Genomic DNA, 24497 nt, shown 5'->3' on the forward strand with positions numbered 1-24497 from the left:
TAAGCTGAAGTACAGCTTTTCTGTGTGTGAATTTTGGATTTTGTTTTATTTCAAAATGTCTGTATTTATTGGGACTAGAGCTTACAAGCTGTTTTACTTGCAACACTTTACAATGTTGTGGTCTTGTTTGAAATTTCGGCTTCAAGTAGTGATCAGATTTTTCACACTTTTAAAGTATGAAGAAAAATGAATTTATCGAGATTTAATTTCTTAATCTGAAAATCTCACCTGTAGTAATCAAGTTTGCAAAAGGAAAAGCTAAATGTGTGTGTGTGTGATACCTTTGTGTTCACAGATAAACTTTATGATGGTAACTTCATTTTGTAAGATTTAATGCTTCGTAACATCATTAGTTTAAATAATTATGTAAGTCATGAAATAATATAATGTTTTGTAGCTGCATACTGATTGTCAACAAGCAGTTTCCCACATCTCCAACCCTGTTGCAAGCATGCTCTTTATCACATTTTGCTGATTTTTTATTTTGGCTCCCGCTTGCTGCCAGTAAAAACAGTATTTTTCTTTTTAACATCTGAAATTTTGATAAAACTTCTCAGGTTCTCGAATGTGTAAATGCCCATTCTAGTTAAGGAGAGTATTTTCTATAAAGCAAGAAGAAATATAGTCACACACATGGAATTGAAATGCTCACCAGAGTATTTCATAGTTAGCAGTTGTCAGTAAGAGAACAGGTCATTAACTTTCCATTCTGCAGCAAGTATATGCCACAGCAACTTTTCAGAGTATCAATAGGGAATGCCACAGAAACAAGTAAGCTCTCTGCTTCTCTGCACTGTGCTAATTTCTTGTGGACCAAATTTTGGAAATGCTCTCCAGTATTCATCAAGTGTTCAGCAATCACACAACAGCACAGGACATCATGGAAAATTTTTGTATTTTCTTGTCTCAGTGTCTTGGGGATGATTGATGTAACTCATGCTTATATCCTATAGCACCTGCTGTGAGTGCAGACAGGTACAGGGAAAGAATTTATTTTCAGGATTATTTTCCATGAGGAAGTGTATAAAGTATAGATAGAAACATAATCACCAAGCTAAATACTTCAGCTTCTATAATAACATTTTTGAAAGATACACAATAGGGAAAATCATGAAAACCTTGACTGTGTTAAGGTTAGCTAATTGACTGACATATGGTACAATTTCCAAATTTTATCCTTGTGAGCACGTTTTGTACAAGTCTGAGAAATACCAAGGGATCGGCTTTAGTAGATACTATGAGCACTCCTAAGGTTGGGCTTAAGGAACATTAAACACCATTGCTCTACTCAGGGACAATTTTTTGAACCCTGCAGAAGTTCCTCAGCTAAAGACTCAATGGTATTTGCATTAGGAAGAAACCAAATGTATTCATCTATCACTTGGGACACAGAACATAGCAAATGTCCTGCCCTGCTTAGGAGCAAGTAAACATCCCTAGGATGTCAAATGTAAAGGAACAACTTGCAAATCAACAACATCACAAAAGCAGAGGAAAAATTATTCCAGTGTCAACATGCACAGCTCACAAAGTTGATGAGCCAGATTTTCAGAGTCTGGTGCCTCCTGGAAGCAACTCCACTTCTCCTTGTTACTGAAGTTCTTTGTTTCTTTCATAGAACAGCACTGAAAGCATAAGAAGTGATGAATTATGAAATTATACTGCAAAGCAACTGGGAACTGTGGGAGAAAATTAACAGCTCGAACTTGAGGATGCTGGCATGCCTAACTCCTATGCTAACAGTTGCCCAAAATACAGTATTTTAGTGGGTAAATTTTCAAATATATACTCACCATCCAGAAATGACACATTTGCCTATTCAGAAACCTCCTAGCAAAGAGCACTACACTGATATCTGTTGGTGACTTGTTACACACTGTGGTCTTCTCTGGGAATCTCTCAAGTATGGCTGATGCTTTGCTTGCCACTCCAATAGTCAGGCAGCCCCAATTCCATCTGTAAAGGACAACAATATGTATGCAGCAGCTATGTTAGCTCTGTTATCTTGTACCCACCATTCTGAATCAGCCACAGATCTATAGGAAGGTATATACCATGTTCACTTCAGCTAAGGTGTCTGAAGTCATTTTGCTTGGTACTCTCATGTTGCTTAAAGCAGTTTGTTCTCTTTAGCTGATCACTATAATGTGCATGGAATATATTACAAATGTGGTGGTTGTGGGCATTGATAATTATACTTACCATGAACCTTCATGTCCATTACCTGCAGTTCATCCTATTAATCTATCCACCCCAGTACTGTTCTAACATTCTAAACCTCTGAGCAGCTTCAAGTAACTGGGACTTTTTCTTAATTTTAATTTTTTTTTTATTTTTCCTTTTTCCCCCCAAACCTGTCAAAGATATATTTCCTTCTTTTCCTCCATCAGAAGATTTTTCCTACCGAATTAATACTGGCCAAAAGACAAAATGGTGGTATTTTGCCCTGAATTCAACGGTGGTCTCTGCTGTATCTCATCAAAGTGCAAAGCAGGGGCCTTTTGCAACATCCCTTGAGGCAGAGGAGATTGCCAGGGTTCTCAGGGAGCAGCCACCAATTCTCTGGTGTTTGGAACGTCCTTTCCTAAACACTCACAGTTTGAAGCCATGGCATTCTTATCTACATCAGTACTATTTCTGGTGAATTCTAACAGTTTGAAACATTGTTTGGAAGTGTCGAAGACTTACTATTAGTAATTCTCTAGGACTAGGCAGCTGGATTAGCTCTGTATGCAGTAGCATCTGTTATTAAAGATCAAGGCTAAAAAAAACAGTCCCTATAACATTCTTTTAACACTCAAATGTTTTGCATTTTTTAAATGTAGGAGTGGCAAACTCCATATAGAATGTCTGAAGTAACATAACATTTGTATTGGCATTCACTTGAGTTGTGCTGCCTAATTCACTGCTCATATCATTGCCACTTATTTTGTGACAAGGAGGGTCATTTGAAGATAATATTACCAAGTGTTCCTTCCACCCACTGGAATTTATGCATATTAAGTAATTTATGTTCATCTTTTTTTTTTTTATTTGTTCCTGTTTTTTTATATATCTGTCTATTACACCATTTCCCATGACTTTGTTAAGTGCCTTGGTTTGTTTCCTTTTAATTACCAGGTTTATTTTTCACAGCTTCTGGTATATTACACTGATCTTTGGCCACATGTTCAGGTGTGCATGAAAACTTGTCTGCAGTTGCCTTGTTAGCTTACTGTGCAGCAAGAAGAAAATTGGCTAAATTGATGGTATAAGCATCAAGCTAACTAACAAAAGCAGCTTTTTGCTACACTGACTATGGGGTAGAAATACACATTACACAACAACGGAATATATTCAATCAGAAACATGAAAAATGATGTTATCAATTTTTTTCCGGCCAGGGTTCTCCCACTATACCACAACAGTAAAAAGTTTCAGGAATAAAATAATTAATAATGCTGACATTTAAGGAAGCCTTAACACAGTTGATGGTAGAAAACAAATACAAATTCTCCCATGCTTTCACTTGATAAGAAATAGAAGGAGCAGAATGATTAAAGACTTGCATGAGTTATGACCTGGACACACGGTGAGAATATGGGCATTACAACCCATACTGCAGATGTGTTGGATGTGTGGGAAACATCCCTGATAGTTCGTCTTGACGGGTTAACTGATGAGCAGTTGCTGTCTCCCAAGAAAGAACTTTGAAACTTTCAGCAACAAGACTTTGATTCATCAAGTGTTGCTGATTTTATAGGATGAAACGTAAAAAAGTAAGTTAATATTCATGCATGAGGATTTTACCATACGGGTAGTTTGAATATGCCTTTGTACTGAAGGGGATGTCTCATTTTATAGAAAGTTGAAAGAAGTAGTGATTGAGAAAGATGGCACACTGCAAAAAAAAACTGAATGGAAGAATATGAAAGTTTAATGAGAGTAAGGAGTTGGACATCAGCTTATCTGGTTATATTGTAAAGAGAGAAACAGCAACCTCAGCTTTAGAAGCAGTGATAGTCATATGCTCAAGCAGAATATAAATCTTAAATATAAACCTAAAACAAACTAGCCTGTTAATTCAGATTAATGATGCCACTGCAATTTAATCTAAAATCCATCTGAAAAGCAACATGCCGACCTAGGTTCAAGATAGAGAGTGTTTTCCCTTGGTGACTTCGTTCTTTCAGATAATCTACTTTGTTTTTCTATAGGTAGGATTGCAATGAGTGCCTCACTCTACAAACAGTTTCTTCAATCAGGAAATAAGGACGAATTGGTATAATATTTGGAATATTACACCTGCCCCGGCACAGCCGAGCGGACGCAGGCAGCGCCGACCCTCACACAGCGCCCGCCCCGCCCACCCCGCTCCTGCGCATGCGCAGCCCTGGCAGCGGCGGCGGCGCGCGCGAAAGTTCGGTGTGGCGGCGCGAGCCGGAGGGCGGGTAAGGGATGGGAAGGGCCAGGAAGGGAGACAGGGAGGAGGGCAGGGGGCCTCGACGGCTTCCTGCCCGGGGACTGGGGGGCAGCGGCAGCTCCTTGCCTCGTCGCTCCCTGGAGGGCGGGGCTGTGGTGTCGGGACGGGGCCGTGCCCTGGGGCGGCTCATCCGCCCCGCGGGGCCGACGGCGAGCGGCCGGCCGAGGGGGAACCTTGGCCCGAGGGGCGGCCCCGCCCTCGCTGTCCTCCCTGGCTCTGTGGGGTTGGCAGGGGAGGCGGCGGGGCCGGGCCGCGCTGCCCCCCGAGAGCTGCGCTCCGGCCGCGGGCCCCCGGGCCCTGCACCCCTGCCCGGGGCGCTCCGTGCCCACGCCCGCTGCGCTGGGCCCGTCCGGCCTGGCGCCAGCTCCTCCGGGCATGGGGCATCCACCGCTTCTCTGGGCAGCCTGTGCCGCGGCCTCGCCACCCTCACTACAAAGTTCCTTCCTAACGTCTAACCTAAACCCAGTCGTTCTAAGTCGTTGCCCTTTGTCACCACACACCCCTGTGAAAAGTCTGCTTCTGCCCTCTTGTATCACCCACATAGGTACTATCTCGTATTGAAGACATCTAGAAAGAGAGAGACTTCCACCTCTGTGCTGTCTGCATCTCACTATTCCCCTTCCTTCTTGGGTCTTTGGAAACAGAGCAATAATGCGTCATTTTGTGATACATCTTTGCAACCATAATAGATAGATACTTTCCTCAATGGCTTATGAATATGGGGGCAGTAAAAAGTTTCCTGCTTTGTTTCTGATTCAGCAGACCTGACAACTTTTGTATTGTGCTGTCTGACACAGGTTGTGGTGGAGGAACTTCACTACAGCATGCTTTTAAAGAATACTGTCTGAAAATGTAGCTGACCTTTTATTTAAACTAAAAACTAGGGAAGATAAGTGCTCTGTAAGTGCTGGGAGAATTTGATGTTTTCAGTTTCAGTTTTGGCTCACAAATGTGAGTAATTAAACTTACACTCCTCTCCAAAATTTTCCAAATCACCATTTCTTATGTGGAAGAATAACTAAAATAAGTAAAATGGGATAATGCTCTATATCTGTGAAGAATCCTCTAGGTAAAATTTCTGTGATGTAACAATCTAGTGATGACCCTTTGAACACTAGGAGAATCGTAAGAATCTGGAAATTATGTCTGTGTGCTTTATCTCTTTCTGTCATTTGTTTCCTCAGTGACTTCGGACAAATCATTTTCTGTTTGTGTCTCTGTTTCCTCATGCTTATGCAGAAATGCTTTTAACTCTGCAAAACTGAAGTATTTCAGTGAAAGGTATGTACTTCATTACTGAACTAAATATTAGAAGTTCTTAAAAAATGGGGAAAAATAATTTACTTAGTGTAAGAAGTACAACTCTACACTATGTGAATATCTCTGGATATAAATACCAGTACTTTACCTTTCAAATACTTGGGATCAAGAGTTTGGAATGTGTCTTCTTTTCCTATACTTGTGTAAGCTGGGAGAATGCTTGAATTTAGCAGTTGCATGGCTATTAAAAAAGCATTGTTGGAAATATGAAGACCTTTAGTGTTCATTCATAATTTAATTGAAGAAAGAAAGGCTAATCATTCTTCTCTGGATCTAAATAGATTGTGTCCCTGTTCCTACTTGTCCTCCTGACCCCTGCAGCTTAGTTGGAATATGTTCTGGCTTTCTCCCTGCCTTCTTGTAATTTTAGTTTGTACAAGTAGAATTGATTGCTGGTCCTTGATATACAAAGGAATACATGTTTTTCTTCTATATTAGAGGTCATATATGACTCCTTTGAAGAGTGGATTAATGTTCTAACTTGCTGTGTACAGTTTAATGTATGTGCTTCTGCACATACATTTGGAAACGAGGGAATTACTGTATATTTTTAAGTGCAGAACTTATATTTCTAAAAAGGAAAAAAAAAAGGTGACAAGGGTTAGTGTGTATGCGGCGTCCCCCTCAATGATAGCTCAAAGTATTGCAACTGGCACAAAAGAAATACTGTTTATTTCATGGTGAAACTTTGAATTAGTGTCTAGCTAAGGTGTTCTTCTTCAGAGAAACTGAATTTTAAGGAAAGAAATTTCTCTGTATTCCACTCAAGCAATATACAAATATAGCACCCTCGGATCAGTTTTCTTCTGAAGTGTTCTGTTGAAAAGAAGTTTAAGAAAGCATTTCAGACTTGTGAAGTGGCAGTAAAAAAATCTCAAATAGTGGTTTTAAGCTGTAGGAGATGGTGTAACCACATTTAAAAGTTTAACTGAAAAAGCAGAATTTGTGTTTGGTACAAAAATTACTCATTGTCTAGGTAACTACATTCGCTTTGCTTTGGCTTACGTGAAGCTGTGTGAGAGCATAATAATTTCCAGAACTGTGTAATGAAAACTGTGTAGTACCAGTTTATGTCAGGTAAGCCATGAGGTACAAAGTGATGCATTAACTGGCAGATTTGGTGTAGGAAAATGGGTACAAACAATAAACTTTAACATCAATTTTACAATTATTGCTAAAACATCTAACTTGGTAAGCTCCTGTGGGGATGAGCTTCTCAGTGTCATGAAAGTTTAATGTGAAATTTGGGCTCCTGTGAGACTAGCAAAAATTTTTCCACTGATGTAAACAGAACCAGCATTTCATTCCTTTTCGTGTAACCTGCAAAAGAAGATCTCATTTATGAAGTGTTTAGACTACTGATTTCAGAGACTCATGGACAATCGATGTGTGATGTTACTGTAACTGTTAGTGAAGCTAAACTAGTGTTAGTGATGATAGGACTTTTTGCTAAGTGATGTAAAATATCTTACTTTTATTTTTATGTTGCCAGATACCAGAAACAGTTCTGCCTCTTGTAGTTTGGAGGTTGAATCAGACCTAATGCCTCTTTCCAGAGTTGCATTTATTTTTTGTTTGCATTCTTTTTAGGTGCAATTTCCCTTGTGTTATCTTTATTTCAGCTGTTGTCACAGAAGTCAGCTGAAAATGAGCTGAGTGACAAACTAAATCCAAGGATATTTTAGCATTAATTTTCACTAGAGCAATCTTCCAAAAAACTATTCCTCAGGCACAAGGAGAGATTGCCACTTTACAATGACCTGAATGTTACCCAAATAATCTTGTAAGGTTTGCTATTCAGATTGTGCAGAACAAAATATGTAAACCTTACTGAGGCAATACGTTGAAAGGAGATGTACTTCACACCTCCCCTGCTCCATTTCTAGGAGATTATGAAGATGGATGTTTGTTTGTGCTGCGGTTCACCATGCCCAGGATGTTAATTCTGGCTTCTGCTGTATTTTGTCATATATTGTTGTTACCTTTCTGTGGTAGATCACTGTACACTGCTCAGAGGTGAGCAATTCAGATATGGAGGAGCAAGCAAGGAGTTAAAGGGTGAGTGAGCAGCCCCCTGTTTCTTTCAAGTCAGACTTTTGTTTTGGAAGGCCATTTTGATCTGCTTGACATCGGTGTGCCCTGAGCAAATCTGGAATTGAAAAAAGTTTCCATTTTGCACATCCATCTGATTCCCTGTCTACTGGTATGGACAGCTTTATGTGGGCCTTGCTGGGTTTTGCTCTGGCTACTGCCGACATTGAAATTCTTCTTAATTAGTACATGTTATGTTTTGGTACTTTGCTGAATTACGTAGAACCTCCTGACAGAGATGTGAAGGTACCTTACCTCCTTGTCTGTTTTCTCCTCTTAAATTTAACTTAAAAAAACCACTTGTGGTGTTGCAGTCTTAGTAACTTCTCTGGCGTATTCCTTTCAAGAGTGGCTTCCAGTGGCTTGCAATGAGATTTGTAATGCAATTTGTGCCTAAAAATCCATTATGTGGGCTGGTACTTGCATATTTTGTATATGAAAATGATGGTTGATTGCCTTGTTGTCCTGTTAGGATTCATTATGGAAGGGTAACAAATAACATCTGTAAACTTCAGTGATACCATTCCTGCTTTTGCTTTTCCTGTGGCAAAAGATAGGAGCTAGATGGATGTGCTGAGCTATTATTTCTGCTCTTCCCGTTAGAGAAGGTTTTATTCTCAGCCTCTTGAAATGGGGTAAGTCAGAAGGAAGATCTGCTGCTGCCAGATAAGCCTGCCATTAGAACCAGAAAATTTTAGAATTATTTTTGTGTGGTTACTTTTTATCAAGTGAGGCTAATAAATCATATTTTTGGGGTCATGAAGCCTATAACCTGATGAATAGGAATCACAGAATATTCTCAGTTGGAAGGGACCCTCAAGGATCATTGAGTCCATCTCCTGGGCCTGCACAGGGCCATCCCCAAGAGTCCTGAGAGCATTGTCCAGACACTTCCTGAGCTCTGTCATTCTTAGTGCTCTGACCACTTCCTGGGGAACCTGTTCCAGGAAACAACTGCCCTGTGGAAGGGGATGGCTTTATTATGATTGAACAGTCCTTTTGCAGGAACAGGGAGGTGTAATGTTTTCAGAGCGTTCTAGAGAGGGACATGTGGTATGAATCCCAGCAAAGCTGGCTTCCTCGGGGCAGCAAGTCTTCTCTAGTCTGCAGAGCAACAGAAAGCAACTGGAAGCATCATTTTGCTGTTTGCAATGTTACCTATGCAAGAGGTTTAATACATACACTGCCCACGAAAGTGGCACTTTTAGGAACCTGCCACAGTCCCTTAAAGATGAAAATTGGGCTGTTTTTCCAGCGAGACCTGGTAACATAATTCAGAATAAAGCTCTGACAACTGTTAAGGTGTAAATACAGGAAATAAATAAAGAGGAGCAAAATAGAGGAGTTAATTACTTTCTCCAGGAGAATTGTTAGACTAAACACTGAATGATAATGTCAGCCGTCTCTGGTTGACAGCTATTTAGTTTGCCAGATTTTGCAGATTTCTTTTGGCAAAACTGTGTTCTTTGGTTTTATTTACAGAGGAAGTTATATTTACATGCAGTTCATTTCAGTTTGCTATTGCAAATGGAGCAGGTGCTTGTGATAATTTTTTTTTCTGATTTTATTTTACTGTGCAATTAGTGTTGTGATGCAGAAAATATTAGTGCATATTAAATTAATCACATTCTTGATCAAGGATGAATTGAAGCACATACTAAATGCTAAACGAGTGCCAATGGCCTATAAAAATAATACAACCGTTCCTAGAAGTGTCACTTTAATTTACTCTTCTGCTGATTTCAGGATAATTTTATAAGAATGTGAATTGATGGTATTCCAAAGAGATTATATTCAGTTCCTAAGAGTTGCTGTAAGGGATTCTGCTACCATTGAATTGACAAAAGTAGTTCTTGTCTAAAACTTTACAAAAGTGCACAACCTTACCTGCTCCCCCAAAAGAGAGTACAAATAAAGATTTTTACATGTGTCACTCTAAATGGTTTATTTCCCCTTTTTTTTCAAGTATACATACCACAGTTTATTCCAAATATGCACTGCAAATTACCTGCTCTCTTAATCATAGGGATCACATGTTCCTTATTGCTGATAGATTAGAATTTTGAGCAGTTTCAGAAAATAGATTGCAGACAAAAATATATTTATGTGTCCTTTAATCCGCTTTAGAAATGGACATAAAACTCCTCCATGTTTGCCCATGAATATGTCAATGAATTGAGCATTGGACTGCAGCTAAAATTTCTAAACTCTGTTTTGGAAACAGAACTGTGTTTCGCTTTCGTCAAGAAAACCGGGAAACTGTCCTGGTTCAGAACCAGGATAGGTTCTGAACTCTTGAGTGTATAGTTGGAGGGTTTTTTGGTGCTTTTTCCTTTGCCAGTGCTTTCATACAAGACAAGTGTGGAAAATGCACTGCATTTTGGGTGGAGATTTTGAATAGCACTGAATGTAGAACTAGTTTGTTTCCTTTGTGACCAGTGCAGGTCTGTTGATGGGAGAGTACTTTGCTTGTATCCAAGACACTCAGGACACATCTCTTAAGGGAATTAGCTATCAGAAACAATTAAAAGTGCACACTTGCAGTTAGCATTGTGTGGAATAGATACACTTCTTACGTTTCCTTTCACTCATGGTTTGTGCTGATGTTCTCATTTTTGCCTTTTTTTAGTAGTAGTAGATAAAGAAGAATAATGTACAACTCAGTCTTTTTTATATGCCAGTGGCTCTGGACAGGCTGAGGAATTAATAAGGAGTCTCACCAGACCAGCAATCCAGTTTATTTAGCTGTAATTAAGAAGGGAGATAAAACACCTCCCTTACTGTGGAGCTGGGCTTTCAGGCTTCTGGAAAAAACCACATTGTGATGGCTCTGCCATTCTGCATCCTGGCATAGTAGTAATGGGTACTTAGTGTATCAGATTAACCTGCTTGCTTTGCTTACCTCAGATCCTCTGTTGATACACAATCAACTGGTAACTGGTCCCAAAATGCTTGGGTGTTTGTGGTTCCTCTTTTTTGTTTGTTTTGATTTTCCTTCTTTTCTCCTTTCCTAAAAGTTTTAGGAGCCGTTTTGTTAGGGGACTGGTTTTTTAGTTATTTGGGAGGATTCATCTTATCTGGGAAGATCAGATAGGCTCATTAATTTACTCACATGTGTAAGTTCAGTTGCTGGCTTTAATTTGTTCTAAAAGTCTTTCTTATGTCCCTATGATGATAAGTGTGTTTGATGGCTGATTGCTGCTGTGATCTGTGTCCCTTCAGTCAGCTATGGGGATGAAGGCTCTCGTGGCCTGTTTTGGTACTCACAGAAGACCAGGAAGACCTTGGCTCTGCATAGATCCCTTAAGAACTCTGCTGACAGCAACAGTTGCACATAGAAATGGGAGTGTAATAAAGAACACAAAAGCAGTGGCTTTGCTTACTTGGCTTTGCACAAGTTTAGGGCAAATATGCATTGTACTCTAGCAATCCAACAGCTTTACCTCAGTTGGTTTTTTTGTTTTGCTGGACAGGATTCAAACTCAAATAATAGCTGTAATTCACTATGGGGTATTTTTTTATGTATTACTTATAGAAATTAATCAAGTTTATTAATGATCTTCAGATTTTTATCTGGCTCAGGTTCCCATGCTGTACAGATGCTGTGACTGTAAGGGCTAGCTGCATAAAGCAAGCTTGGTTTGCAGGGCTGCTGTGGAGGTTCTGGCTTATTTTTTTGATTTGTAGCTTACAAAGATACACATTCACTGATTTCTGTGGCATCTATGAGTGTCTGAATTTGTTTCCAGGTGGGCAACAATTCTTTTCTAAAAGTGCCACCAAAGTCATGTTACTTGACAGTTGTCTTTACAGTTTTGACAGAAAGAACAATGATTGAATACCTCATTTACCTCATTTGATTTGAGGAGCTCATTTGCTCTTTCAGCCTAAGAACTGTTTCTTTCAGAAGCATTTAAAAGTTGTTGTAGTGCCTGCTGTGCTATTCTCTGTTCTTCTGTCAATGAAAAATATAATAATAAAGCAGAAAAAAAAATTGGCTGTTTTCTTTTTTTATTATCTTTACCTGGGGCAGTTTGGTTAGATTTTAACATTCTGGCTTGGTGATAATGCTTATCTCTCAAAGAGCCATTTTTTACAGTGAAATGTGCCATTGGGTATAGATCATATATGATAAAGCTTTTATTTATTATTGAGTTGTATGTAAAGCTGCATATGGTTGTATTTTTTCTTTCTCCTTTGTACGGTAGTACAAACAACAACAGAGCTGAAATATTTAATTTGTTTTCTTTAAGGAGAATACTCTTTTTGCACTTAAAGCTAATGATAAATTAGAAATATAGAAATTACAATGAGCAAAGGCCTTCTAATCCCTTTTCTTTTGATTGTGTCTTAATGCTTTAATTTATCTTGGAACAGACATTTTCAGTTTTTCATCATGCATAGCATTCTAAACAAATGCACACTCACATTGTTCTAATATTTTCTGTGTGAGATATTGATGATGACAAACTGAGATAAGAAAAGCATAAGACACATCTGGGTGGTACATTCTGAGATAATTTATTGATTACTGTGTCCCCTTTTGCCATTTTGTCATAATGGGGTTATTAGTTTACCCTCTTTATACTACAGATAAAATTGCCAGCCTCGTGAGATGTGAGCACAGACACCCCCTACACCCACTTTCACTGTGAACACAAAACAAGTTAGCAGAAATCCTTCTTCATAGTTTCATTCTTGGTTTGAAGACAATGTTTATTGCTGCCTAATGTGGAGTTATAATCTCTTTCTCAGGATTGTGTAATGGCCCAGGACACTACAGTGCCCAAACTGAACTTTGAATATTGGTTGGATAAAGCTGTTGAATGGGGTCAAGCCACTACATTGGAATCCCAGAAAGATGTGTGCCTTCACTTGCCCCAGCTGCAGGAGTTTCTACATCAGCTTTATGAAACTTTAAAAGATGTGGTAAGTAACCTTAGAATGAAGAGTAACCTGTTTTGAAGACACCCTGCAAAACAATCTGCACCATGTTTTGATAAAACCAGAAGCTACAAGTAGCAAAGAAGTTTGTGTTGTTGACCTAATGTACTGCTGGATCAGAGGGGCAAATTGGGGAAACAGTCACAGTTAATGCAAACAGGAGTGTGCTTCCTGTTTCCCTGATTTATTGGGAAAAGAGCTTTTTCTCCTTCATTGGTTGATGTCACGTGAGATTTCCCAGCCAGTGCTCTAGCCTCTTAACAAAACTCTTTAAATAAACAAGAATTTGATTCTGGTTGTCAGGTCATAAATTGGATGATTTAAAGGGCTTAACGTGTAAATCTGTAACTGATCCTTAAAACCTTAGAGGGTCTGGTGACACGTTAACCCCGGTGTTATGGCACACACAGTGAATTCTGGCGGCATGGGCAGACCACTGACATGTGCTGCTGCCTGTTCTGCTTAGTAGTTTAATTGTTGCCTGCACTCACTTGAGTGCTTTTTATAAAAGTAAATTTAGTTGTTTCTGTATTTTTCTGAGCATGGCTTTTTCAGTGTATATGTTCAGTATAATTAGCTTTAGAAATACTGCATTATGGCATAAAGCTTGCTTCTTATGGAGGTACTCCTTTTTAAATATTCTTCTTATCTGAAGACTTCAGAAAAGGGTTTGTTTCTGAACTGAATTTAAATTTTAAATAAAAGATTTTTGGGGAGTGGTGTTTCTTCCTATATTTATGTATCTTTTTCTTAAGAGGGGAGAAAAAAAGAACATTGCTACTTCAGGTAATCTGAGGCTTGGCCTGAAATGGACCTTGGGAATATGGCCCCAGAAAGTCTGGGCCTAGCCCCAAACGTGAGACAAATGTAAGGAATTTATTGCAGTACCAGGAGATGGTTATCATGTTATGCATGTTATCTCAGCACAGCACTATTTTTCAAAGCCTTCATTTATTAGATAGTAAAGCTACAAAAATGGAAAAATAAGACTGATTACACAGGATTGTATATAGACTACACTGTTTATTACTTTTATAGTGAAACTGCTTTCTATTTGGTTAGAAGTTAAATGTCAGTTTGTTACTGGCTAGTCATTAAGTAAGTTAATTTAAAGAAAGCAAGCAGAAGTAGCAGAAAGATACCTAGTTTTGTGCCATAGTAGGTATTAATTTCTTCTGAAACCGTGAGACTGTATTAAAGCAGTGAGGATCAACAAAAATGTATGTTAATAGGGCTTTTCATACAATGGGATCTTGGTTACTGTTACTGTTCTGGTTGCTGGATGTGAGGCAAATGAACTAATTTTCTACCATAGTTAAGTATTAGGTAAGGAAATTGCTTATGTTAAGTTTTAACTTACTTGAATTATGACATTATAGCAAATTTCAGGAAGTTCTGCTTTTATTACAAACCTGCAGGTGTTTTGCTTCCAGACGATTTCACAGTAAAACCATTGGGATTGTAATTTATAACAATCTCTATCATTACCAGTTCTGCTAACCTACTTTTGACGTGCAGTATAATTACTATCTTTTTGCCTGTTTTTATGTTTTAGCAGGGTTCAGTTGCAGCAATCCAGCAGTTCCCTTTAATTGGACAGCTTTTAGGAAGGCTCTGTTGGAATCCTGTTGTTATAGGATATGGTAAGAACATCTAATGATATTCCTGTAGCAGTTCCATAAACTTAGTTCCAGAGAAATTAACATAATACGACTTGTTATAGACTATAATTTTTTTCCATAAAACACAACATTCTTTTTTACTAAAGTAAAATTTTGAGATGAAAAGACTAGCCATGTTGCTTAAAATATGTGGCTTTGAGAACTGTTAAGTTTGCTTTTGGATCTAATGACTTTCATGGATTAGTTACAGAATCTTGACTTGGGACCAGTAGGTTTTAAACCCAGTGAATGTTTAGGTGCATCATGATCTCCAGTCTTATTTTCTTCTTATATTGATTACATTTTGATAGGATCTCAAAATGTATAAAATCTAATGCTTCAAGTGACTTTCAACAGAAGTCTCTTCCAGTTACGTATCAGAATATTCTATTAGATATGCTAATATAGGAGATTTAACCTTTCTGCTACTTACATTTTTCTAATTAGTGTAAAGTTCTCCTAAGTTATGATTGAGTTTGTTTTTATTAAATTTATTCTGAACGTGTATTTTCCCTACCTCTCCATCCTCAACTAGTGAAAATGCACATAGAGTCAAAATTAAAACAGTTAAGTGGTGGCACAGGAAAAAAACATATGAAAAAAACAAAATGCTGTTACTGGTAGTGAACATGTGTGTGGGTGAGATTATAGAAGAGAAAATAAATTGGGCACAGGAAACCTGTTGAGAGGGAGCAGACACTCCTTGTGCTCCCTCACCAGCAGTTCTGTGCCTTTTCCAGGAATTGAGATGTTGATATTTTGATAAATCACTTGGAACCTCCTTTTGAGCAGAAACTAGTTCTGAGCTTCTGTGTGAGGCCCTTAAAATAACCTTTAATCAGCCTGTTGCTCTTATTAAGAAAAAAAAATATCACATTTTGTCTCTTCTGCTTTTTGCTTCCTTTTGGGGAAATCCAGGCAAGGCCAATGTTGTGTTCACCTAGAGGGGTTATTAAGTCAAGCACAGTGTATGTGCTGGTTTGGCTTTGCCTTCAGTCAGCTCCAAGCACAGGCAGAGGGAACTTGTCCACAAAACACACGGTGTGTGTAATGTCAGCACTTCTGCCCTGAAGGGAAAATTTGGGAAGAGACAATAGACAGAACACTGTCTAAACACAGTCCACAGACCACTTTTGCAGACCAGCAAATGTGTGCTTTTTGAAAAGCCTTTTTGTACTTTATAGATGTATTTTTTGCAATGTAAAGGTTTCCCTTGTAATCATAGTTTCTGAGAATGTAACTGTTGATGTTTACAATTACACACATGCTTTTCTTCTAAATTTTCGTTTGGAATATACAGGTGTTTAGACTCAAATTTTCTGAGCTGACAATATATTGTTTAATAGAAAGTACCTTCATCTATATTTTTCATCAAAGCTGAAAGCCATCTGTGTCTGCTTTTGGCTCCTTTTCACAACAATCCCAGCAATATGTTCTTGGTTTCCTCTACTTCTTTGCTCTTTTTTGTGTCCCTTCAGCATTTTCTGAAGCTGCAAAAGCACTTTTTCTGCAAGTTGATTGTTACCTCTGAAGTTTGCTTGAGAGTAGAGTTTTACTACAGGGTTTTTGGTTTTGTCTCAAAGTGGCAAGCAAGAATTCAGATAACTTTACTTGCTAAAAGTGGAATCCTTCACTTTCATGCTTAAAGATGAATCAAGGGGATTTTCTGACATCAGTAGACCTGAAGATGTCTGCTTACACATTCCCACCACTTCCTCTTCTTAGAGCCACCTGAGCACCCTTTGGACTGCTCCATTTTAGATTCAGCAGTTTTTCGTTTTGTTTGGCACTAGTTCTGAAGATATTCTTTAAGATAGTGCTGGCTGTAGCAGATGCTGACTCTCAAGTGGGTTTCATGTAATTTCTCATTTGGATAAATAGCTCATTCAGGCATGTGTCTGAGGCCAGGCCACCCTAGCAGTAGAAGGAACTAATTTTGTTCAGTTCAGTCTTTCATACACATAAATGGAGAAGGAAAAACCTTATACTTCTGTATCATGTCCAAACCACAATACCTATCACCTTAAATGGCTGTCTGTTGGTGCTGGAAGCTGCCATGGCTGACCACTGAGTGCAGGAAGCGTGGCCTCTGAGGGAAAATAATCTGCTCATAGACACTCCTGGGCAGGAGGTGACCACGTTGACCCTATTTAGAATGCTAACGTGAGGGAAGCACGACTGCAGAAAATCTCATGGCTCTACTTGTGGTCCTAAACCACAAGGGATACATGAGGAATTCAGTCTTGGTAAGGAATTCCCAATGTTTTTTTCTGTGGGCTGGGCTATCTTCTCAGTAGGACCCTCCTGGTTTGGGTTTTGAGCCCAGACTAACACTGAAAATGCTGGGGGCTCTCCTGGGGGCTCTGTGTGTCAGTGTGTGTGTGTGTGTGTGTGTGTGTGTGAGTGTGCTTGTGGGTGCATTCACATCCACAGGAAGCTCAGTTTTAGCTAATCAACATTTTCTGATATATTTCAATAAAATTTTACAACGAGCTCTAAAAATAATATTTCTGGCTCTAAGATTAGAGTTTATTTCCTTCCATCTAGCCCCACTCATGACAGGGTTTTTATAAACTGCCTGTATCTCAGGATGACTGAGACTACAGTGTGTTGTGAGAAAAACATTCCCTTTTTTCTTTTTTTCCCTTTTTTAAAAAAAATTTGTTCTGAGATTGGCAGGAAAGAAGTGCAGTCTGATTGATCATAAAGGTTTAGGCTTTTGGTTGGTTGGTTGGTTTGGGATTTTTTAGTTCCTTTTTGTTTGTTTGTTTGGATTTTCTTGGGTTTGCTTGTTTTGTTTTGTTTTCTTTTGTTGGTTTTTTTTTTTACAAAAACAACTTCCAATCTGTCTTAAATTTCCTATAGAAAAGTTTTATTCCCTTAGTTGGAGATACATTACCTACCTATCTAGTAGATAGTTGGTAACCTCTTTTGGGCTGTCATTTCCACCGCTGAGTTTTTAATTTTGTTTCTCTGGACACATTAGTTGGTTGGTTATTTAGATAGTCAGCATTCATTTATGCCATAATAAGATCAAGTGCCTTAATTTGTATCCTGATAATGGTTTTCAGTGCATATCATGATGATATGTTTTCCATGGAGATCACAGTTGCTAGAAAACAGGGAGGAAAAAACGCCCCAGTAAGTTTTCTGTGACTGTGTGTTTGGTCTTTGGATTTGATTATTTTTTGCAGTTGCTGTAATTATTTTGAGATATTAAAATAATTACCTTATTCTTAATCTTCCCAGCTTTCCTCCACCGTTCCAGAGCAGTTGTGAAAAGAAAGCAGTGAACCTGAGGGTGGCCCTCAGAACGTGTCACTGGGTTCTTCAGCAGGAGGATTTTATGGGCTGTTTTCCTGCTTCTCACAGATCTGTGGGAGGCTGCCTGTTTTGGTCAAAAAGTAATTTTGACTGGGAAAGTTTGAAGCTGTTCCAGTTCCTTATTTTTTGGAAGCTGTTGGCATAGCTATGACACCAGTGTAACTCAGTCTCACCTGGGTTGAGGTTTGAATTTATCTGGGTGAATCTGTGCATATTCATGCTGGCAAGGTGTGCCAGCTTTGTTTATCTAAGGTTTGTTTTCATCATTTTGGTTTTGTCATACTGATTTACAGTTCTGACAGGCAACAGTACATGCAATTTACTTTATAGTATGTAACAAGTCATCATGTGTAGCAAAAAATCTTCCCATCCAGAAGTCTGTTCAAGCGGTTATATGCATTTTCTTCACCTCTTTTCTTTATTTTTTCTAAGTCAAAAAAACCCTATAACTTAAATAAAATGACTGATTGGCATACTATAGACATACAGTATAAACCAGGTGAGTCAAAAGAAGGAATACTTGAACTGTGTGTATGCTGTTGGAGATAGGAGATTTCAACTTCATTTCTTTTTCCATGTCTCTTTCTGTGTAATGCATGTAATTGAAAATTATCTCAATAGCCAGACTTTATAATCAGGCCATATGTTAGTACTAGTAATTAATAATGTTTAAAATCTTCATTTTCCAAGAAGCAACTGGCTATCATTTAGCTGTTTAAACAAATAAACCACTCTTTGCTTATTTTTCCTCCCTTACAATGTCATAATAGAGTTTAGGTGAAATGTTTTTGAAGGAGATAAAGTTGCCTATTAATGCTGATGTCTGAATGCTATTGGAATATGGTTGCAATCAAAGTATAAGGATACTTTGAATTTGTGCTGAGCCGCATGCAATATATGTCCTTTAACTTCAGTCTTACACAACCTAGGAAATTATTAGCCTTGTAAAAATCCTTATTAAAAAAAAACCTCAAACACATAATGTCAGAATACCCCAAATTGTAGTTGGTTAAAAGTGTATGTTCGGGAAACCATTTCTATTGCAGAGATGTTAGTCAGTGGGAGGTCAGTAATGGCCTACAGGCTTGTTGGACATTTATTGAGGAATACTGGTTTAAATCAATGTTAACATCTCTGGTCACCTGGTGAAAATACAGGCATCACTTAATGGAGCTTTTATTTTTTCCTCAGGCTTTCCCAACAAAGCACTTCTAAATAATACTGTTTATTACATCCTGGATAACAAATACACAGAAAACAAAAGAAAGCATTCCTTGGGTTTGATAATCAAACTGTCTCAATATAGTTTCTAAACCTCATGTGGTCTCACTTGTTTGTATTTTTTTTAGCAATCATAGTATTGCTTACTGAGTATTATATCAGAGCTACAATACTACATCCAGTTTTCAGAATTTTCATTTCAATCATGTAGTTTCATTCTGGGATTAAATTCACTGTAGAAACTCTTAGTATCTGCCAAAGAATATTAGAAAAAAACTACCAAAGCCTATTGAAAACAAAGTTGTGGGAAATAATCGTGAGTGAAATGGCTCTTACCTGCTTACTCCAGATAATCAGCTCCTCCGTAATAAAGTCTGTGCATCTGAGCACTGACAGTATTGCTCATTATGGTAGATTCTTAAAGAAGAGAACTCATTTCCAACAGTGGGTTAGAATTAAGTAAAACCCAATCTGAACAGAAAATCATAATAGGACTTTTTTCCCATCAGAATTTACCTACTCTGCTGTCTGCAGAAATGTAGTTTTCCTGAGACATGGAGATTCTCAATATATTTTTACAGAGAACTTGGTATTTTACATTCTAGCTGTGAATGATTTCATACTTCACAAACCTTAGTTTTCCGTAAGTGAGCATACTTTAGATGTGCAAGCTTTGGACACAATGTAATAACTATTTTACTACTGTCGATTATTGTTTATTAATAATGATATTAGATACTGAATTGAAAGTTCCTTGATAGCCTCAGGTATTATTTATGTAAATGAGTTACTAGGTCCTGCAAGTTTCTAAGACCATCTAATTATTGTATAGCTTTTGAACCCTTTGATACCTTTTAAACTGCTATTGAAGGAAATGGTTACACAAGGTGTACAAATGAATAACGTTAAATGTGTGGCGTGCATCTGGTAGAAGAGGAGCAGTATGAGCTGAGGCTGATATTTAGGGCTTTAGTTCTGTGGATGAATAGGGATTGTTGTGTGTAATTCTGTCTGTGTTTTGTTTGGGTTTTTCTTTTCCCTCTAAATGTATCTTTATTTGCTTTTTTCCCTGCAGATGAAAACCAGAAGGCTCTGATGTGGTGCTTGTGTTGTCTGTACAGCAGTGAGCCACAGAACCCTGTGGAGGTGAAGGCCAACAGCTGGATCCGTGTAAGTGAGTGAATCCTTCTCAGAACTGCTTTGGATTAAACTGATCATTTAAAGGTGCTGCATCTCTAGACACACTGTCAGTCTGTCAGTTCAGAAACTGCTTCAGACACAACTTGCATAGGTACTGTGTTGGAGTCTATATCAGTCTAATTATGACATAGTCACTGTTAGTTTGTCATTTTAAATCTTAAAAGAGGTGGCATTTTACAGTGAGTAGTTTTGATGGCTCATAACAGTAGTTTCATCAAGTCTGGAATTTGGGAATAGTAAGCAGCAATGACAAATCAGGAGGGAAGCAAACATTGCTATTAAAAATAAGAACCTTTCAATTAGGATAAAATAAATAACTGGAGAAATACCATAGTTTGTTTTGAAAGCAGCTTATATTTACTCTGTAATTTTATTGTTTTTTGCTTTTGTTTAATCTCCTGCCTGTGAAGAATTTAATTGTATCCAAACTTCTTTCAAAGGCAGACAAAGGGGAGGGGCAGTGCTTGTGTGTGGATTTATCTTTAGTGACTTAAGAAATAATGAATCCTTAACTGTAATCCCAAATTTAGGGTTTTGCATGCCACATCTGTTCATATTTTGTATATTTCCACACTGACTTAGCAAAACACATCAGCATGTAAATAACTCACAGCACATTGATGCTTAACACTTTACATTGCTGAATAGCAATTTGGGGGTGCAGTGCTGTTGCTTTTGTGTCCTTGCATTTTCAATGGATCCATATAAAAATATGGTATAAAATACAAATGGAATTGTTAATATACTTTTTTATATCTTATAGTCCTCATAACTAGTGAGACTAGCAACCTGAACATTATTTATGTACAGGTCTGCTAAAGCTGAAGATACTTCTAGACTTCTCTAAATAGCTAAGTTCTTACTTACTAGTTTATTTTGTGTGTCAGTTTATCTAGGTGTGCATGTAATACTAAGATGTACAAATGACAATAAAATAATTGATGATGATGGTGATGCAGATTTTCTGTTAGTAACTAGCTATATTTAGCCATGTAATATTGTTGATTATATGCAATAGACTGAGAAATAAATTCTCACAGTCTTTTAGATGCTCTTGGTGCCTGTGTATACCCATTTGGTGGGTTGTACCATGCCATGAAATTCTGAACAATCTAGTACTAAGTAAAATCTCCCTTATTTCCTTCCTGTCTTAGTCATTTTTCAGGAGGCTTTTACTGAGGTTAATATACTTGGAATTCAGAGTGTGGCAATGCTTGAATGCCGAAGTAAAGTGATTCCAAAAAAAATTCTGCCTTTTCTGATGTAATTTTGCTGGTTGGTTATAGTCTTCATAATGAAATAGGAGCTGCATGCACAACAGCATGCAGTTAGTTATCAGACAGAGCAAAATTTGTCTTTTTTTTTTTTAATTTTTTGCATTAATGATGTTAAGTGGTGAGGGAGAGTTGTACCCAGACAGTCTGTTTCTAGGAGGGGAAAAACTACTTGTTTTAATCTAGATCAGTTGACTCATTTGATTAATGTAACTAAACTAGTGGTTTTGCTGATATAAGAAAAATAAATCAGGTAAGCAGTAACAAACAGTTGGGGATAAATGGAGGTGGGGCTGCTGCTTTTGTCAGCACTGCCACCCGAAGCTGTCTTGCATTGAAACAAACGTGTTGAGCATTTGATTCAAGCCTTACTGGAATCTGCAGAATTTTTTCCACCCTGGGTGTCTGAATCAACTGTAATAGCCACTGTGACTCAGTGGGTGAAGAGTTAGCCTAAAAGTTAGGAAAGATTTCATGGAGGAGTTGAAAGCACAAACATGGCTTACTGTCATTCAGCTCTTCCCTTGTTACCTCAAGTTGATGTAGCACAGCACGAGAATACAGCAGTTGAGATTAAAAGAAAAGATAATATTAAATTGTTTTCTATAGTGATTAGAATTTCTTCTCGGTTTCTTACTGCTCAGTGGGCACGATCACAAACCTTTTTGGAGAAAGTGGTTTTATTTCCCTTACATACATCACTGTAATTCTATTCACCAGCAATTGTGATATAGGGACTATCACGCTTATTTTTATAGAAGAACCTAAGTTAAATATTTTGCTACTCTTGAAGGTTTGCCTTTACCATATGTGATGATGATTTATGTTTAAAAAACAAAATACACACACAGTAAGTCCATTCACCCACCTAATGTGCACTTAACATTTTTTCCTCCTGAACTGCTTTATTTTCCTTGTTGTGTCTCAGAAGATTGTCACAGAAAGGGATCTAGACACATTTGCTATGCAAGCCATAATTTGAAGTTAGCATCAGCTGTTTTAATATGGATGACCAGTCTGATTGGAAAATTATTTGGCCAAGTTAGCGTTGAATCTCTTCTTTCCTTTGCTGTCACAGCTATGTGTGTTGAGCGTGAAATTCCACCTTGCTTTTTGTCATGGCAAGCATGAGTTCCTGAACAGTATTTTGGGGCCTTTGAGTGCATCTTTGACTAAGGTCACTTATAGGAAGGTTGATCTCAAGGCTTTTGGTTTTAGCTACTAAATTGCTTTTTCAAAGTTGCAAGACACATATTTAATGCCAGGTTACTTTTTAACTTTCTTGCCATTGTCATAGAAAAGCTGTGTTGTTTTTAGTGACAAGAAGGGCAGCTACCCAATTGAACTGCGTTATTGTTACATTTCAGAAATCAAGATTGTGCACATCCTTTAGTCCTTTAAAAGAATAAAATGTGAATAAAATAAATTACTTGAAATTGTGCAGTGTAGACTGCAGTTGTTTTAGGACTAGGTGCTGTTTAAAATGGTAGATGTTTTTTGTTTTTTTATGATTCTGAAATTTAGTGTTGAGATCCAGGTTCCCTAGGTCTGTTATGAAGCCAAACACAGCATAGGGAGTTAAGATATGTGCTGTCACAGACCTCTCCCTGATGAGAACAACCATGACCTGGTAAAACTGGTCTTTAAGAAGGTTACTTCGTTCTCCAGCAGGCCTTCTCTGAGCAGAGATTTTCGGAGCTGTGAAGTGAGTGTGGTTCTGAGATGGACTTCTGTCTGGTGGGGCTAGAACAGCTTCCTCTCACTCTTGCAATCACCATGCAGCAACTAGAGAGCTTTTCTGAAGCAGGTTTCACTTTTATGAACTTGGTCACACCTTTTCCTCTGCTCTCAGCTTATAAACCATGTTTATGAATTGCTTTTGGCTTGGAAATTCGTTCCCAATACCATGCTTATTGTATTGTTTTGGAAGACCGTACATGCTTGTGAGAATGCTACAGTCCATCTCTTTTCAAATGGAGTAAAACAGAAACAGTAAATATCCCTCTTTTAAAACATTCTCTTTTTTTTTCTTCATTTTTTTTAATATGGGATTCATTTTTTCAGTGTTTTACTCTCCCTCAAAGGAATACAAATGAATAAGACAGTGTATACATAATAGCTTAAACATAGGGGTGGAAAGCCTATAAGGCTTGGCCCATGTTTTCAGGGGTGTTTTTTTAGCTTGACCAAATTTTCCTTTCTGAAAATGTGTAGTTCTTTTGTGAATCTGTGCCCTGTGCATGGCCATGTTATATTAATAGGTATTCTTTGTAAGAGTAATTTTTAATGGCACTGGAATTATGAAGATTATTTTTGTTCTATTTTATAAAAGTACCTAATGCAACTTGTGTGTTTTGTCGTTCATTAGATTTTATACATTTTCTCTTTCCAGTGTATTATGGGTAATTTTTGAACCAGGCATGGTGTAATGCCAAATCCATGTAAAAATTTTGATTCAGAGGGTTTTAATTTTATTGCGACAGTAAGTTTCTAGTTCCTCAACAGAACTGGAGGATCTGCCTTTTTTTTTATTATCAACACTAGAATTTTAATTGTGTTGGTTCGGTTAATGAAGAACTGACCTTTCACCTCTACTTCTCAGTCTGTGCCAGAATTTTCAGCAAAAATGGTTTTTTTCAAGACTTTTGTTTTCTATGTTGCAATATATCCAAGACTGTAATGAATAAACATTGAAAAGGTGGTCTCTTATTTATGGTTCAAAATGGAAATGTTTGTGATTTACTTCTTGGGACAGATATACCTGCATTGAAATGCTGGTTACCTCTCCCTATAAACTTGCTCTTGTGTGTGTTTTTTCATTTCTCTTTGGATGTCAAGGACTTCTTGGCTTGTACCTTGGATCATCCAGCTGTCTGTTTCAATATTTGTAATTCTTAACAGTTTAATTCATTGACATATGTTTTGGTTAGACAACAGTACTCAGGAATAGAAAAAGAACAACACTTTGAAAACAGAACTTCAGCAAAATTAAATTTCTTA

At 37.8% G+C, this 24497-nt stretch overlaps 1 protein-coding gene across 3 annotated transcripts in view; it reads left to right on the top strand.

The window, feature by feature from the left end:
- Positions 1-4391: 4391 nt before the first annotated feature.
- FANCC (FA complementation group C) overlaps positions 4392-24497 on the top strand; it is a 64596-nt gene continuing 44490 nt past the window's right edge. Inside the window, exons 1-5 of one of the 3 annotated variants that reach the window (XM_018086206.2) lie at positions 4392-4430; positions 5647-5743; positions 12629-12802; positions 14373-14460; positions 20099-20193. In XM_018086206.2, the coding sequence (XP_017941695.1) occupies positions 12638-12802; positions 14373-14460; positions 20099-20193 (348 nt within the window). In that variant the 5' untranslated portion in view covers positions 4392-4430; positions 5647-5743; positions 12629-12637. Of the gene's footprint in view, positions 4431-5269; positions 5363-5646; positions 5744-12628; positions 12803-14372; positions 14461-20098; positions 20194-24497 lie in introns of those variants that run through there. The other 2 variants (XM_018086209.2, XM_018086207.2) reach the window with 2 other exon arrangements.

This window comes from Manacus vitellinus, unplaced genomic scaffold, assembly GCF_001715985.3.
Source record: "Manacus vitellinus isolate BGI_N305 unplaced genomic scaffold, ASM171598v3 scaffold_9_pilon, whole genome shotgun sequence".
NCBI classification, from domain to species: domain Eukaryota; kingdom Metazoa; phylum Chordata; class Aves; order Passeriformes; family Pipridae; genus Manacus; species Manacus vitellinus.